Here is a 16,424-nt window from a genome sequence, read left to right on the forward strand (position 1 = left end):
CGAGGCTTTACAAGTCTGAATTCTCAACACATCTGTACCTAGGTCTCAGGGAACATCAGGGAAGAGAGGATGGAAAGGCTGTACGAGCCAGAAGGCCAGGATGTCTACTGTAAGGTCGCGTCTTCAACAAATGACAAGGAAGCCTCACCCATCTAATCGTGACAATATGGCCACTTAAATAGGATCTGAAGAGTGGCAGGACCAGCTGACATGCTGACGTGGATGGGAGAGGAATCTCCCAAGGCCCCACTCTAGACGAAGAGCTACAGGCTGCTGAGAGAGGGAGAATCAGCCTTCTCCAGGGACAAGTCCCTATATAGGTTATCCAATCTCAAGTGGTCAGCCCTAAAAAAAAAAAATACACATGAGCAACATTAAATGGCACAGCAGGCTATGTATGCATGTGTATGCATTTGCGTGTGCGTGTGCGTGTGCGTGTGCGTGTGCGTGTGCGTGTGTGTGAAATGATAAAGAGGAAGAGAATGTTACTTTTCAGAGGGAGCGGAGGGGACATGGGAGAAGTTGGAGTGAGGAGAGGATGAGGGGAACTGGCGTACTTGTATAGAATTCAAAGAATTAACTTAAAAGGTTTTGAGCTTTAGCTCATTGCATACCCCACCAGCTTATGCCAGGTCTAACGAAATGTGTGTATTTTAAGTCTAACCATCCTGACCATCACCCCACATTCTCTACAGAGAAAACACAAAATCCCTTCTTTCACAATGATGAGATGGTACACTAACAGTTCCTCGTTTTATTCTAGCCAAGGGGAGACAACAGAAGCAATTAATTACCTGGAGAAGTTCGTGACAATTGCAAGAAACAACTTGCAAAGCCTCGATATGATTCGAGCATGCACGATGCTCGGCGACATCTACAATGAAAAGGTGAGCTCCGTGCCCTCTGTGTGGAAAAGCTTGCCGAGGCTGAAGTCTGTCCTCTGCTTATACCCGCCATCCCACAGGTCAGCGTGGAAAATGGCTGAGACTGTAGGATGTAGCACAGGCCCAGGGCGAGGAGTGGAACTGAAAAGACCTCTTTTCTCCTCATCTGGCCTACAGAGCTGTCTGGGGTACAGGCACCACCAATGGCAACCACTGCCATTCAGTAACTGACTGTGAGGAACAATGAAAAGAGTCAAATCCAAAGGCACTTAGTGAAAACTGTTGGCTCTTATCAGCTTGCTCTGACACTCCTCTCTTGGTTCAAATTCTTAGTCTTTATTAACCCAGTTGGGATGCTCCTTAGTAAGCCTCAACAGGAGAAGGAAAATCCTAAGAATGATTACAAAGGGAATTTAGACTGGGGGGTTTACAGCATCCCAGGAACCATGATTAGTAAACACACCAGTTGTAATGTCAGTTTTATTATCTTCAGTTGCCCAGGGTCTCCTTTCGAAACGGTATGGAAGAAGCCAGTTTCTCTGGTTATAATTGCTATTTTGATCATGAGTCAGATCCATCATTTTTTAGGGTAATTGTATTCTCCAACTGTGTTCATGCACTCTGTGTTAATCTGAGTGCCTGGTGATTAAAAGCACACTGTGGTATCCCACCGCTTGGGTGACAAGCCCAGCTCCCTCACTCATGAGATCTGGGACCTGGGACAAGTTATTTACACTTCTGGGGGCTTTGATTTTTTTTTTTCATCTTGCAAAGTTTTTTTCATCTCACAGGATGGGAGGAATAGTGGAGGGCAGTAAACATGACAAGGTGCGATGGTGTGTGTGTGTGTGTGTGTGTGTGTGCGCACGCACGTGTGTCATGATGAAAGCCATTATTTTATATAGCAACTAAAATGTTAATTTTAAAAAAATCAGCACTAGGGGGCTTGAAAGATAGCTCAAAGGTTGAGTCCTTGCTGCTCTTGCAGAAGAGGCTTGCTTTCCAGCACACATACCAGGTAGTTCACAAGTATTTCTAATTCCAGCTCCATGGGATCTGACACCATCTTCCGGCCTTTGCAGGCACCTGAATACAGGTGATACACATAAACTCACATAGGCACACACACATACAAACATACACACACACATACAAACATACACACAAACACACACATACACACATAGGATAAACAAACAAACAAATAAATGACTGGCTACGTCATTAAAGTGTGTGTTTTGCAAGCATAGAGACCTGATTTCAGATCCCCAGTGCCATGTTCAAAACAAGTAGATAGCACGGGACTATAACCCCAGTAATGGGAGGACAGGACAGGTAGGTCACTGGAGCTCCTTGGCCAGCCATCCTAGTGAAATCAGTGAGAAAGACCCTACCACAAAACAATAATGTGGGAAGTGGTCAAGGGAGAAACTAGATGTTGACCTCTGGCCTACATACATATGTTCATACACATCCATGAACATGTGCACAGTCCATGTGAACACATGTATACACTACACACAATATAAATACTGAGGGGAAGAGGGATTGAGTTAGTAGGGGCAGCAAGTTGGAACACAGGAGTCTAGCAGGAGGAGTGGGGGTGCTGCTGTGGCTGTGCTCTTAGTCATACAGGTTCTCTGTTCCAGACACCCCAAGAGTTCAACTCACTTCAAGTCCCCCAGAATAAAAGCACTCATAACATTCCAACCCACACGTGTAACCACTGCAATGTATTTTAAGAAAATGAGTTTGAAATTCATACAAATGAATGACAGTCAGTTTTGTTTTCTCTGTTTTGGGAATAATTCTTGCTATCGGTCATGTCCTCTCGTTTCTCTCAGCTCCCTGTTGCTCCTCTAGTTCCTCTGCCTTCCCCAGGTGAAGAAGCCACCATCCCAGCAGCAATTCTACACCTGATCTTAGCCAAAAAGCCAAGAAGTGATCCCAGCAGCAATTCTAAAGGATTTAGAATGGGTTGTTCACAGCACAAAGACACCAGAAGTAGCCAATGTGCAGACCATCACACCATTTCTTTCATTGCCCAGAGACTTCTGGAAGGAGCTTTTAAGGCCTCCCGTCCTCTTGGTCCCCACCCCCCTCATCTCTCCCCTGCTGTCCTGCCTCCTCCTTGAGGGACAGTAATCCGTGCCTGGCTCTGCTCCCTCTGTCTCCCACTTTGCTTTGCCTCTGTCTGCCCTCCATGCCCATACCCCAGAATGTTCTGCCTCATGCCTCAGCTGCTGCCCCCAACACATGGACCACTTCTCTGTTGGTCCCCATACTGGGCTTTAGTCTATTTTTCAGGACAAGGTAGTGGGCAAAGATGTCAAGACTCGCCAAGGGGACTGCTCCCACCACATAGCTGAATTGACACAGTGACTCAAAAGACACCAACAGACTCTGTAAAAGTATTGCAATGCTATCTATGGCTTTACCATCCACCAAACACCATGGACACTGAGACGCAGTATGGCATGAATACCAAGTGTCAGAAAGACAAGGACAATGAGACAAACAGGAATAATAGCTTCATGTTTTTATTTCCTCAAGTTTTGCCAGGTGGTTTTAATGACACAGCTGTTTGATGCTTGAGGAAGAGTTTTTTTTACCCAAAGACAACATCAACTACTAAAAGCTAACTTTTATCAATTTGTCCTCATTATAATACTTGAAGGATTCTGAACATTCCTGACATATCATGAGAGGTGAGACCCTGTCTGTAGTTATTGTTTTATTGCCCAACCTAAGATCAGACCACTTGGGAAAGCGTTCCCTCGCTTCTGAAACCCCACACTTCTCTCATTTCTCCACAATATCAAATCACTCAGAAAACTTGTCCTGAATCCTTAAAAATAAATCAAACATCACTGCCAAGATCCATCTTCCTGTAAGACTCATCCATCAGTGTGCTCAGTGTGAGAGGGCCCAGCCCTCTGTGGATGGGGCCACCTGAGTCGGGGTCCTGGCTTCTATAAGAAGGCTGAGACTTGAGGAGAAAGCCAGTAGGCAGCATTGTCCCATGGCTCCAGCTTCAGGTCCTGCGGACAGGAAGCTGCAAGGGGAAAGAAATACTTTCCTCGCCAGGTTGATTTTTGTCCTGATGTTTAATCTCAGCAATAAAGAGTGAAGTAGGACATCGACCAGCTCCTGTGCCTTGTCTTTTCTGATGCCCTGCTGTTCCTGCCACTGGTCTTAACAGTGGTGTTAGCAACGAGCTCCAAAGTATAATGTTCTAAGACAGAAGCTGGGGAGCAAAACTGTTATTTGAAAAGCACTGTAATTGGCATATTCTGTGATAATGGTTGTGCTTTTATAATTTAAATTTGCACATCTTAAAAATAGTCTTTATAGAAGAATGAATATAGAAAATGTACAACATTTACACAGTGGAGTACTACTCAGCAAACATTTACACAGTGGAGTACTACTCAGCTATTAAAAACAATGGATTTATAAAATTCTTAGACAAACGGATGGATCTGGAGAATATCATCCTAAGTGAGGTAACCCAATCACAAAAGAACACACATGATATGCACTCACTGATAAGTGGATATTAGCCCAGAATCTCAGAATACCCAAGATACAATTTGTAAAACACATGAAACACAAGAAGAAGGAAGAACAAAGTGTGGATACTTCTATTCTTCTTAGAAGGGGGAATAAAATAACCACAGAAGGAGGTACAGAGGCAAAGTTTGGAGCAGAGACTGAAGGAATGACCATCCAGAGACTGCCCCACCTGGGGATCCATTCATAAACAACCACCAAACCCAGACACTATTGTGGATGCCAACAAGAACTTGCCCACAGGAGCCTGATAAAGCGTCTCCTAAGAGGATCCACAAGTGCCTGGCAAATACAGAAGTGGATGCTTACAGTCATCCATTGTACAGAGCACAGGGTCCCCAATGAAGGAGCTAGAGAAAGTACCCAAGGAGTTGAAGGGGTTTACAACCCCATAGGAGGAACAACAATATGAACTAACCAGTACCTCCAGAGCTCCCTGGGACTAAACCACAAATCAAAGAAAACACATGGTGGGACTCAAGGCCCTAACTGCATATGCAGCAGAGGATGGCCTAGTTGGTCATCAATGGGAGGAGAGGCCCTTGGTCCTGTGAAGGCTCTATGCCCCAGTATAGGGGAATGCCTGGATCAAGAACCAGAAGTAAGTAGGTTGGGGAGCAGGGAGGAGAATGAAGGGGGTAGGGGATTTCGGAAGGAAAACTAAAAAAGGGGATAATGTTTGAAATGTAAATTAAAAATACATAATAAAAAAGAAAAAATAGTCTTTATCATGGTGGTGCATGCTTTTAATCCCAGCATTCAGGAGGCAAAGACGGGTGGGTCTCTGTGAGTTTGAGGAGGGCAGCCTGGTCTACAGAGTAAGTTCCAGGACAGTCAGATCTACACAGGCAATCCCTGTATATTTTATATACTTATATAATATACATAATATAATAATAACAATAAATACTAATATTAATCTTTATCTTAGTAAACATTTTATTATAAAATCAGGGAGAATGGGCTTCCCATACCACTCCAGGATGCCAACATGTGATCTTTTGGTGGAATGTTAATTGAAAATCTATAATTAATATAAAGTGGCCAAATGAGAGTGTTTTAGGCGACCTAATCAAGTATCTGCCCTTATGAAATTTCCCACTCATTCATAAGATCTAAAAATCACAGTTAAAAGAATGGTAGTTCCTATGTTAAACTAGCAACAAGAAAGAGCCAGTGAAATGGGTCAATGGGCCACAGCACTTCTGCACAAGCTGAGAGCCTGGGTTCAGTCCTCCAAAACCCGGTGGGAGAAAACAACTGATCCTCGAAACAACCTGTTCAACTCCACATGTATTCCATGGCACATGCAAGCCCACAGTCACCGAGAAACACACGCACACACACACACACACACACACACACACACAGAGAGAGAGAGAGAGAGAGAGATTTGCACTGAGTGCTGAGAAAACACCCATTTATTTTGAGTTTGTTTATTGGATAAGTGACCTTTTAAATGAGGAGGAGGACCTGATAGAAAACAGAAAAATGCATGAAAATTCTGTTAAAAGCATTGTTCCCAGGTCTATGATGTCACTGAGGTCCTAACTCTGGAATTGTCAGGGATTTTTCAGAACATTGGTTAAAGTTGTCTTCTCATGAATGCACTGCTACATCTATAATTTGCAGCACAGTCCTAAGCTTATATTTAAGACTGTCATAACTGATTTCTAGAATCATTAGAAATTTATAATAGAGATGACTTGAAAACAAAGATGAACTTTAGACGGCTGTACGGAGTTTTAGAGGAGACTAAATTTACATAGTAAGCTTTTTCAAAGAATTAAGAATCTGGAAATACAGTAGACATTAAGGAAAACTCATTCCCAAAGGTATGTTTTTTTAAAATGATAACATTTGAAAAGAATGAATATTGCATGTACTTGACAGCGTTCTAGAGGCTTCTTCATTGGTTTATAACAGCTGGTTGTATATCCAAAGTTGGATACAGGCACAGTTTGAAGGGAGAACAATTACCTAACAGCAATCCTGTTTTAGGGAGGAAAGGCACTTGGGTTGAATATGTCCCCGTCACCATTTCAAGCTTTACTGCTCCCTCAAAATGCAAGCTACCTGTCCCTTCGCCTCTTGTTGCTGAGTATCACTGGCTGCCACACAACCTCACATACAGTGACTGTTCCATGACTGAGCAAATGAACCCATGAGTTCATTTTAACATGTCTTGAAAAATCCTGGAAGTTTGGCCATTTATTTATAGCCTTGGTTTTCAGATTCAAACTCTCATCTGAAATCAATAAACAGCTCAGAAATATAACTGGAGCAATTAGACACTGCAATTTTATTTTGTTTTTTAAGGCTATCTTTTGCCAAATTGGGATTTTTTTTTCTGTAGTTTGTCCTTATCTATCAAGATAATCTGTGTCTTCATCATCCTTAATATTTGTCATGGTTCTCAATCATATATAATTGGCACACAGATGCAACCTTTGACATGGTTTTAATCAAATCTTTGCTCATTATAAATCCTGTTTTATGATAATAATAAGAGACTGAATCCCTTACAGCAACAAACAGTTATTACTTACACACTATAACAGGACTGCACATCAATCAGCAATCCCTGCAGAAGGGACATTTTAAATAGGGAGTCCACCTAGTCTGCCCTGTGGACACAGGACATACAGTGGTACATGTGCTGCACGTTAGAGTAGCCACTCCTGGCTTTGGCAAGGACTTTCTTATGACTGCTCATCAAAATTGCAGAGAGAGGGCTATGGAGTTGAAGCTGCTTCTGTCTGTGCTGGTGTGTGGCATGAAAACACATTCATGGTGGTTCTAATTCCCATTTCTTTTACAAGGTATGGGAATATGGCTTAAAATCTTTATTGCAAAACGGTTTATTCATAAATGATTCTTTTGAAACGAGTGTTCAATTATGTTTCAAACATCTCCTGTGTGTGTGTGTGTGTGTGTGTAGCTGTCTGGGTACATATGTGTGCATCTTCACATACATATGGAGGCCAGGACTTGAAGGCATGTGTCTTTCTCAATCTCTCACATGGTTTACTGAGGTGTACTCTCTGCCAGAACCTGGAGCTTGACAATCTGACTAGTCTAGCTAACCAGCCTTTTTTGGGGATGCCTGCCTCCACCTCTAGAATCCCGGGATTTCAGGCAGGCTGTAGCTTTCCTTTAACTGCTGGGAACTCAGACTCCAGGACTCCTGTTTGCAACACAAGTAGTTTATCCATTGAGCCTTCCCCAGCTCCCCTGTTTATTTGGTTTTATATTTATTTACAGTGTGGGGTTTTTAGTACATAGAAACTGTTGAATGAACAAATCAGGGAGATTAACATTCTTTTTTATCATGTCTTTGGATTTGTGTGTGGAGCTTTTGTGTTTCCTACTGATTCCCCAGGTACAGAACAGGGTGGTGTGAGAAGCAGGCTCCTGCTGTGATGTGGAACCACAGACTGAACCCGTGGACAGCTAGACCTGGGGTTCACACAGCTGTGGAAGTCAAAGCTTGGAAAACTGATGAAGAAGAAGAGATAGGAACCCCAAAGTGCCTTAAGTCCATGAAAAATAGAAGTTCTGTCCTCAATAATCTCTGTGTATAGGTCACACTGGAACCAATTTCCTCCTTTAAGGGGAATCCTGTGTGTGGATTTTTAGGAGGCTTGGAGGAGATAGGAGATGCTGTTTCGTTGTCCTCAGAGGTGACATGTGACAACTAATGACATATATGAAGCACTTGATACTAGCCTTGATGCTTCTGTGCACAAGGCAAATGCTATTGTTTGAACAGTAACTTTTAGGGTAGATATGGAGAACCACAAAAGAAAAAAATCTTAAATTTCTAAAATTCGAAACCCTAGAGTGAAGTTAGCAAAGGCATAGATGTTTCAACAATCTTTTCCTTCGTTTCAGCCATATATCATGATCACATGTTTTAAATGTAGATTCTCCCACGTTCTCAGCTAAACAATGGCAGATGCGTTTAGCAAAGCTAAGCAGTGACCCGAAGCAGCAAAGATATGCATGCGGGCATCAGTTTCTGCCACTGGCTTTGCAACAAATGCCCTCTTGCTACAAATGAAAACAGAAGTCAGACAAATATATTCCACTGGATAAGTACAGTGATGGAATCAGCCAAATTCCGTTGAAATCAGTGGCATTCAGTTCACTTTCCTGCTACCTCCACCTGCCTCCGCCCTTCCTGTGTTTCAGCTGTCGATCAGCGTAATGACTAAATTAATTTCAAGATTCAGCCCAACAAGTGGCCCCTTCTCACAGAAAGCAGCCTTTCCTGGTAAAAAAGCCAGCTTGCCAGCTCATGCTCCTCAGAAATGCGTGTGCCGAGGTGAAGGAGCAAATCTGTGATGTTAAGAAATTAGAAAAGTGACTTTTATTCTCTTTCTCACTAGGGGCAATACAGCAAGGCTTCCGAGTACTTCCAACAAGCTTTCAGCACCGCGATGGAGCTCATGAAAACGGCGCTCATGGATGAAACCAAAGTCCACTATGGGATAGCCAGAGCGCACCAGATGATGCTGGCGATGAAGGGTTACATCGAATCTGCCGACTCGAATGGCCTCAACTGCCTGCTGTCCTGGAAGGAGACTAGAACTCAAATCGAGTACGACCCGATTCTAGGTAAGGCTTCGGCTTCCGGAAACGCTTTAGATTTTGTGTCATTCTTAGTGGCTAGGGCATTTGTCGGAAAGATTTATTCACACGTTGGTGACTTGAACTTGCTTGGTAATTTTGTCTCTGTTCACTCATTGCTGCTTGGAGGTTGGGCATACTCTCCTCTCCTATCGTACTGGCGAGGTTAAGAGAAGCGTAAAACGGCGGGAGCGGTCTGCCCTACAGACCCATCAGTCCCCACTGTTCTCCCAGTAATCTTAGAGGTCACGCTATGCACCAAACAGTTGTTAGGAATAATTTACAACAAGAAGTAAGGCGTGTGCAACCAGCTTATGGTTTTTAATAATATCCAGCCATCCAGCATATAGATGAGAGCATCTATAAAGAGACACTAGTACACACGATGTACTCTACTGATAATACTTCATACTATTTTTATTATCTTGAATTTGCATATCTGGGAAATATTTTAGGGCAGTGTCTCTTCATACTGCTTTGTCTTGGGAATAATTATTTTATTATAAACAACCAGGGTGTGCGTAGGGATCAGTTTGGAAAGTTAGCATCATTAGACCTGAGGGGTAAAACTTAGGCCCTCAGGCAGAGTGGCCAGCGCCTCTGCCCACTGAGCTATCTTGTCTACCCTGAATACCAAACTTAGATTGAGAGGGGGCAAGGGTTTGTCTGTTTGTTTCCACCATAGAATAAAACAGTAAATTCAGCAGGAAAGACCTTACAACTGTGTGTTAGTAATCCCCAGTTAATGCTGGGGCCTCGTGAAATGGGGACAAACTTCCTCCCAAGTCACACAATAAGATGATGACAAAACTTGTAAACACTTGGCGTGTGAAGTTCCGTGTCCTCAACTGCCCCAAAATATCCAAAAGCAACCATGAGTTGGCCACTTGCAGATGTCAGCTCATTGTCAGATACTTGAGAGTTCATTCCACACAGCCTTGAGTTACCTAAATCCTAGACGTTGGCATCTTATGACTGGAACATCAGGAACTAGTCCTGGGGAGTGACCCTGTTAGCTGGCAAGGGCTCAGTCTGCAGAGGATATGTTGAGCAGCTCAGGGTCTCAGGTGTGTCTTGAATAAACTCTCACCATCCTGATGACACTGAAAAAATATTCTCCCAGGTAGAGGATGGGCAGGCGAGGGGAGCGGTCCTTTGATAAGATCCAGGCCTGTCTGTCAGTGCCTTGTTTTCTGCTTTTGAAAACCCTTCTGCTTTTGTTCATCCATACCTCTTAAATTTGTAGCTCTTTAGGATTTTGTTTGTTTGAGAGGAACTATTTTCTTCTGAAGGACTTGGGAGCAGAAGCAAATTGTGCATTCCCCAGTGTGGTTCAGATACTAAATCTCCATGAGGTCTGTGTGGTGGAGGATGTGGCCTTCCTCAGAGTACTGTAGAAATCCTGTCCATCTGTGCGTCATCTCACACGGCTCAGAGCTCTGTGCAGGGATGAGCTATGTCCCTTCAGAAGGGAGACATAATCATTGTTCAAACATACATACTCAAGCACTGGGTTCTCATCACACGGACACATTTCACATTGTCAAGGGGAGCTTCTCTGCTTGGAGATAAAACTGATAGGAAATTATTAAACATGCCTTTTGCATATGTGTATTTTAGTTCAGAGTACACTAAAATCTGCCTTAAAATTCTTTGAGAATATTCTTCATTTTTATTCTGCTTAAAACTCCTCACTGAGTCTTCACTGGGTTCTGATTTAAGATCTCTTGATCTTTCTGAGCCTAGTTCATTCCTGACCACTTCCCTACACATACTCCACTTTGCACACTCCACCCTACACACTCTACCCTGTACACTCCACCCTGCACACTCCACCCTACACACTCTACCCTACACACACTCCACCCTGCACACTTCACCCTACACACACTCCACCCTACACACTCCACCCTACACACACTCCACCCTATACACTCCACCCTACACACTCCACCCTATACACACTCCACCCTACACACTCCACCCTACACACACTCCACCCTACACACTCCACCCTATACACACTCCACCCTACACACTCCACCCTACACACACTCCACCCTACACACACTCCACCCTACACACACTCCACCCTGCACACTTCACCCCACACACACTCCACCCTACACACTTCACCCTACACACACTCCACCCTACACACACTGTACCCTACACACTCCACCCTATACACACTCCACCCTACACACACTCCACGCTACGCATACTCCTACTGATCATCTTCCTTCTAGCTCAGTTCAGCCAGGAGAATGTCATTCCAGGTGCAGCCATATCCTTAGATGAAGACGCCCAAAGCCCCTCCCACTTGAACATGTTCTCTTCTCTGATCTCAACGAATGGCATTTATTTCTTTCCAAGCCATTTCATTTCACTTTATACCATGGCCTTCTCTCTCTCTCTCTCTCTCTCTCTCTCTCTCTCTCTCTCTCTCTCTCTCTCTCTCTCTCTCATTAACTGCTCAAGTAGGAGCATGGGTTTTTCAAACACACATTCCAAATTCTTGATACTTTCTAGGAAGGAGATATATTTGACACCTACAAGGTCCCGAGTAACTATTTGAATAAGATAGTATTCAGGGTGCATCCATAAGCCTGACCACATGCTGGTCTACACAGCACCATTTAAACACATGTGCAGTGCTTCCTGGGGAAGCCTTGGACGCCACAGTATTTGGACTCCCATACAATTACCACATGAATGAAGGAAGGTGCTCCTTAAACATGATGTTGACAAAATGAAAAAGTACAAAAATATTATTTGGAAATCTGAGCAGCTTTTAAGTTTTCAACTTTCGCCTTCCTTGTAGGAAGAGGCATCTTTACCTTTAATCTTTCTATTGAAAGTCCTGTATATTCAGAAAAGAAACCCAGATCAAAGATCTGAAAGATGCATTATGAAAGCTGTGCAGCTATTGGCACCTCGGAGACTTCCATCCTCCAAACAAATCATTAGCTCAAAGAACTGCCAATATTCTCTTAAGAGAGAACATGACCCCCTAAGGGAATTGAGCGTGAGAGCCCCAGGTCTGCACATGAAATGTGATGGTGACTCACCAGAAACTACTGTCATCTCGTGCCTCTCCAACAGAACACGGCCGGCAAGATCAGTCTCTTCAAATACCGAGAGCTGGTCAAAATGATTTCACACAGCCTGCCCTCCCCTTCTGACATTAAGGATCTCACAAATTTAACAATTGAGGGGGTAAAAAAGTCAACTTTATTACAACTCAGTAAAATCACTCAATCCTGAGGCAACTCTAATTATTTGGTTCTGCAAGGCTCAAAGGCCTACAAAGTTCTACTGAATTCTCCAGAGTATCCCTCCATTCCCATACCTAAGATATCTTCTAAGATAGCAATCCAGCTCTTGCTCTCTTACTCTCTTGCCTCTTTCTCCCCCTCTCTCCCTATTCTGTCTTCCCCCATCTCTCCAGGTGGTCATGGCCGGGGCCTCTACTCTCTCCTTCTCTCTGCCTTTCTCTGCCTCTACACTCTCTTAACTCCCCTCCCCATGCCCTGAATAAACTGTATTCCATGGGGGGGGGGGGGGAAAGGTATCAGTCAAATAAATGTTTGTTTTAGTGGGAAAAGTGATTCATGTTGCAGTCACAGACACTGCAATGTAGCAACAAAAGCTTTCCTCATTCAGCTTAGCAGCAGCATCAACCCCAGTGTGCAGCTGGAGCTGTTCAAATGCCAGTGTTGTGAGCTACGTCATTGATGAGAATTATGTCAGTAACTGGATTTCCATGCACCTTCTCATTAGGCCAAACATAAATTACATCAGAGAAATAAGATTCGAACCCTGAGCAATGAAACACATGAGTGCACGAGCTAGTTGGAACACAAGCACATGGTCTTCCGTTTGATGTCAGGTCAAGGTTTACATGGATGGAAACATTATCATCTTGGTTTTATGACTCATGCAATATTCTTCAAGAAAAACAAGCAATGCTGTGCCCCGGCCTCTCGGATCTCACTTCACGTTGGCTTCACCTTGCACCCAGATTTGGTATCAAGTCATTTTCTTGTAAGTTTCATTTGCATTTCTCATTCACAAGCTTACCTCACCCTTTTAAGGAATATGAAAAGGTCACATTCATAACCAAGCCTTCATATGCTACTGTGATTGGATACTTTTTCTATAGCTTAATAACCATAAATATGAAGCGACAATCATGGAATTATCCAACAGGGTAGCAAACATGGTTATAGCCTGACAATATTACTGAGGCTATGGAACACTCACAAAAAGGGACCTATCATGACTGCTCTCCAGAAGACCCAACAAGCAGCTGAAAGAGTCATATTTGCACCCAACCAATGGACAGAAGCAGCTGACCCCTGTTGTTGAATTAGGAAGGCTGAAAGAAGCTGAGGAGAAGGGTGATCCTGTAGGAGGGCCAGCAGTCTCAATGAATTTGGACCCTCGAGATCTCTTAAACACTGGACCACCAAACAGACAGCATACACCAGCTGATATGAGGCCCCCAACACACATATAGTAGAGAACTTCTGGGTCTGTGTTCATTCAGAGATGATGCACCTAACCCTCAAGAGACTGGAGGCCCCAGGGAGTTTAGAGGCCAGGTAGGGTGGGGGGTGGGGCATCCACGTGGAGACAAGATGGGGTGGAGAGGAGGTGTGGGATGTGGAGCAGTCAGAGGGTGGATGGGGGGATGGGGAATGGAATACGGAGTGTAAAAATAAAATTAAACTAAAATTTAAAAAATGAAAAAGAAAAATCTTTAATTTGTTCTTTGACAGATATATATATGCTGTTGTTACCCCTGACTTTTCTGAATTTCCTCCCAGCCCCTACATCTCCTGTGCCCAACAAGTCCCTTCTCCCCTTCCATGTCTTTTATTTTGTGATCACTGAGTTTAACCAGGCAGTCTCTATGATGATGGGTTTTGAACTAACCACTGCAAAGGATCCCCCCCCCCCCCAGAGTCCGTCAGGAAACAACAGTTTGGGAAGAAGAAGTAGGACCTCCCCAAGCCTGACCGAACCCTCCTCACTGCTGACAGGCTGGTTACAGACAGCCAACACTCCTATGAAATTGTGGTTGTGTTGTTGGTATCATTCGAGTGGCTAGCATGTCACAGCCCTTTTTCGTTATTTCATGTTCTGATAACCTTTCTGCATCCTCTTCTGCCCTGTTCCCTAATCCTTTGAGGGAGTGGTATGTCTTGTTTAGGGCTAAGCACTCAACTGTCATCTATTCTAAGCACCCTGAGCAGGCAGGCAGATACACCGTTCATTACAAAGAGAAGCGTCTCTGATTAAGGCTGAGATTAGCACTTGTATATGCTATAAATGTAAATACTTGGAAGGCTATTTGGTGCTATGACAAATAAATAGTCATAATCTCCCCACTACACTCATCAACCATGAGTTTTTAACCACATTTACATTACCGAGCAAGGATTCCCCACAAGTGGTGGCCAGCCTCATATTGTTATGTCCAGTTCACAGGACTCCAAGAGACCACTAGGGACCCCAACTCTGATGCAAGTACATGCGAGTCTTTATTCAAGCTTGAGTTTGGGCTACAAACCTTCCTGATGGAACAGGAAGGAGAGTGACCCACCCCCAGCTCTTAGTGAAGGGGGCTTATAAAGGAAAAAAACCTTCAAGCAGGGGTTTCTAACCTTTGGCATTACATGAAAGGATAAAGGAATGTTGGTCTCTTTCCCAGAGCCCAAGACTGGGGGCTATATCACTTCAAGGACAGCAGACAGTGGATTTTTCCAAGGACAGCAGCTCAAAATAGAGTTTGGAGGACAAGATGGAATCTGTCCTGCTTTTTTTTTTTTTCCTCTTCATTGGCCACATCTCTCTAAGGGAAAGTTAACTTAGAATGAAGGCTTAAAAACAAAATAGGAGCTGGGCGTGGTGGTACATGCCTTTAATCCCAACACTTGGGAGACAGAGGCAGGCAGATTTCTGAGTTCGAGGCCAGCCTGGTCTACAAAGTGAGTTCCAGGACAGCCAGGGCTACACAGAGAAACCCTGTCTCGAAAAAACAAAACAAGGTTCATTCTGCTACCTCAGCCCCTTCAATATCTATCTACTCAATGACTATTTAGTTACTCCTGTAACAGTCATACTTATTATTGTTGTTCAGCCTGCACGCCTTGTTTGACAAGGTGATATTGTGGTTTAGAGGATCCACAGCTGGTGCCTTTTCTCCCAAAGCAGCCTGCATAGTTAGTGCCTTTCAGCACTGTGAAAGCTGGTCAGCAGCAGGGAGGCTTCCAGTCAGCTCTAGCTTGACCTGTCTTGTAGTCAAGGGGTATGGGACCTTCAGCAAAGGGGCCTTGTCATCTAGTTCTGGTGAGTAAGAAGGAGTGGCGGGCTTTGCTGATGTGATCTCTTGGATTTTCCTCACCAGTGCTCATGGGGAGGTCCCATGTACCTGGCCCTGGGATTTTAATAACACATGGCTTTTAGGAGAAGATGGATAGGATCTGATGTCCACTCCCTATATATGTTTCCATATTGTTTAGCCCTCTCTGACTACAGAAATCTTGGGATCCTTTTCAGTAGCTTCCAAGACTTGGGGCAGACATCCCTGTGCAGGACAATTTGTAAAGTGTGCATTTATAGTCTGTGGGTCTACCTGTCATTTTTTTTTAAGGTAAGGACCCTTAAAATACTGTTTTCCTATCATTTGTAATGACAGCGAACAAGCTGGATGAGGCAAGCTGAGTAGAGCGTTAAAATCCATCCGTGTGTGTCCAATGATCATCAAAGAGGACAACCAGGACATGCCCTCTTTCTGTTGACCTTACCTAATCACATGAATCTGGTTCCCACAAGCTTCAGGAAAAGCTCTGTGAGTTCAGTGCCTTCTGCCACTTAAACGAAACAAGCATAATGCCAAAATGAGGAATGTCTGGAAAAAAAGAGAAACCAAGACTTAATTGTAGCCAAATTCCAAAGGGAAAAGGAAGCATTTGAGTGTGGATTTTCAACTTCCTCATTCAAATACACATCACCAGCCTTCGTTCGTCCATTTCCTCTAACACAAGTAACAAGTCCCTTACTAACGAATAAAGCGTTTCCTCAGAAGCAAAACCTCACTTCATTGGGAAATACTAATGTGGCTGCTGCTCCCCAGGGTTCAGAGGTGGGAGTTTTGTTGGGGTTTTTTTCCCCCACTCTGAGAATCTACTTCTCTATTGCTGCCTTGGTTCAATAAAAGAGAATTCTTGATGGCTCAGACAAAAACTCTCCCTCTTTTAGATTCCACTCACGGACTCGGGAGCTGTTGGTGTGACCAGGCTTAACTTCCAGAGCACCCCGAGTGCA

General features: G+C 43.8%; 1 protein-coding gene across 5 annotated transcripts in view; it reads left to right on the forward strand.

The window, feature by feature from the left end:
- Positions 1–16,424, forward strand: part of Ttc29 (tetratricopeptide repeat domain 29) — a 181,045-nt gene that overhangs the window by 111,424 nt on the left and 53,197 nt on the right. For all 5 annotated transcript variants that reach the window (XM_011248517.3, XM_011248518.3, XM_011248516.3 and 2 more), the window contains exons 11-12: positions 764–887; positions 8,849–9,077. In XM_011248517.3, coding sequence (XP_011246819.1) covers positions 764–887; positions 8,849–9,077 — 353 coding nt within the window. The remainder of the gene's footprint in view (positions 1–763; positions 888–8,848; positions 9,078–16,424) is intronic.

The sequence above is a fragment of the Mus musculus genome, chromosome 8 (genome assembly GCF_000001635.26).
Source record: "Mus musculus strain C57BL/6J chromosome 8, GRCm38.p6 C57BL/6J".
NCBI lineage: Eukaryota > Metazoa > Chordata > Mammalia > Rodentia > Muridae > Mus > Mus musculus.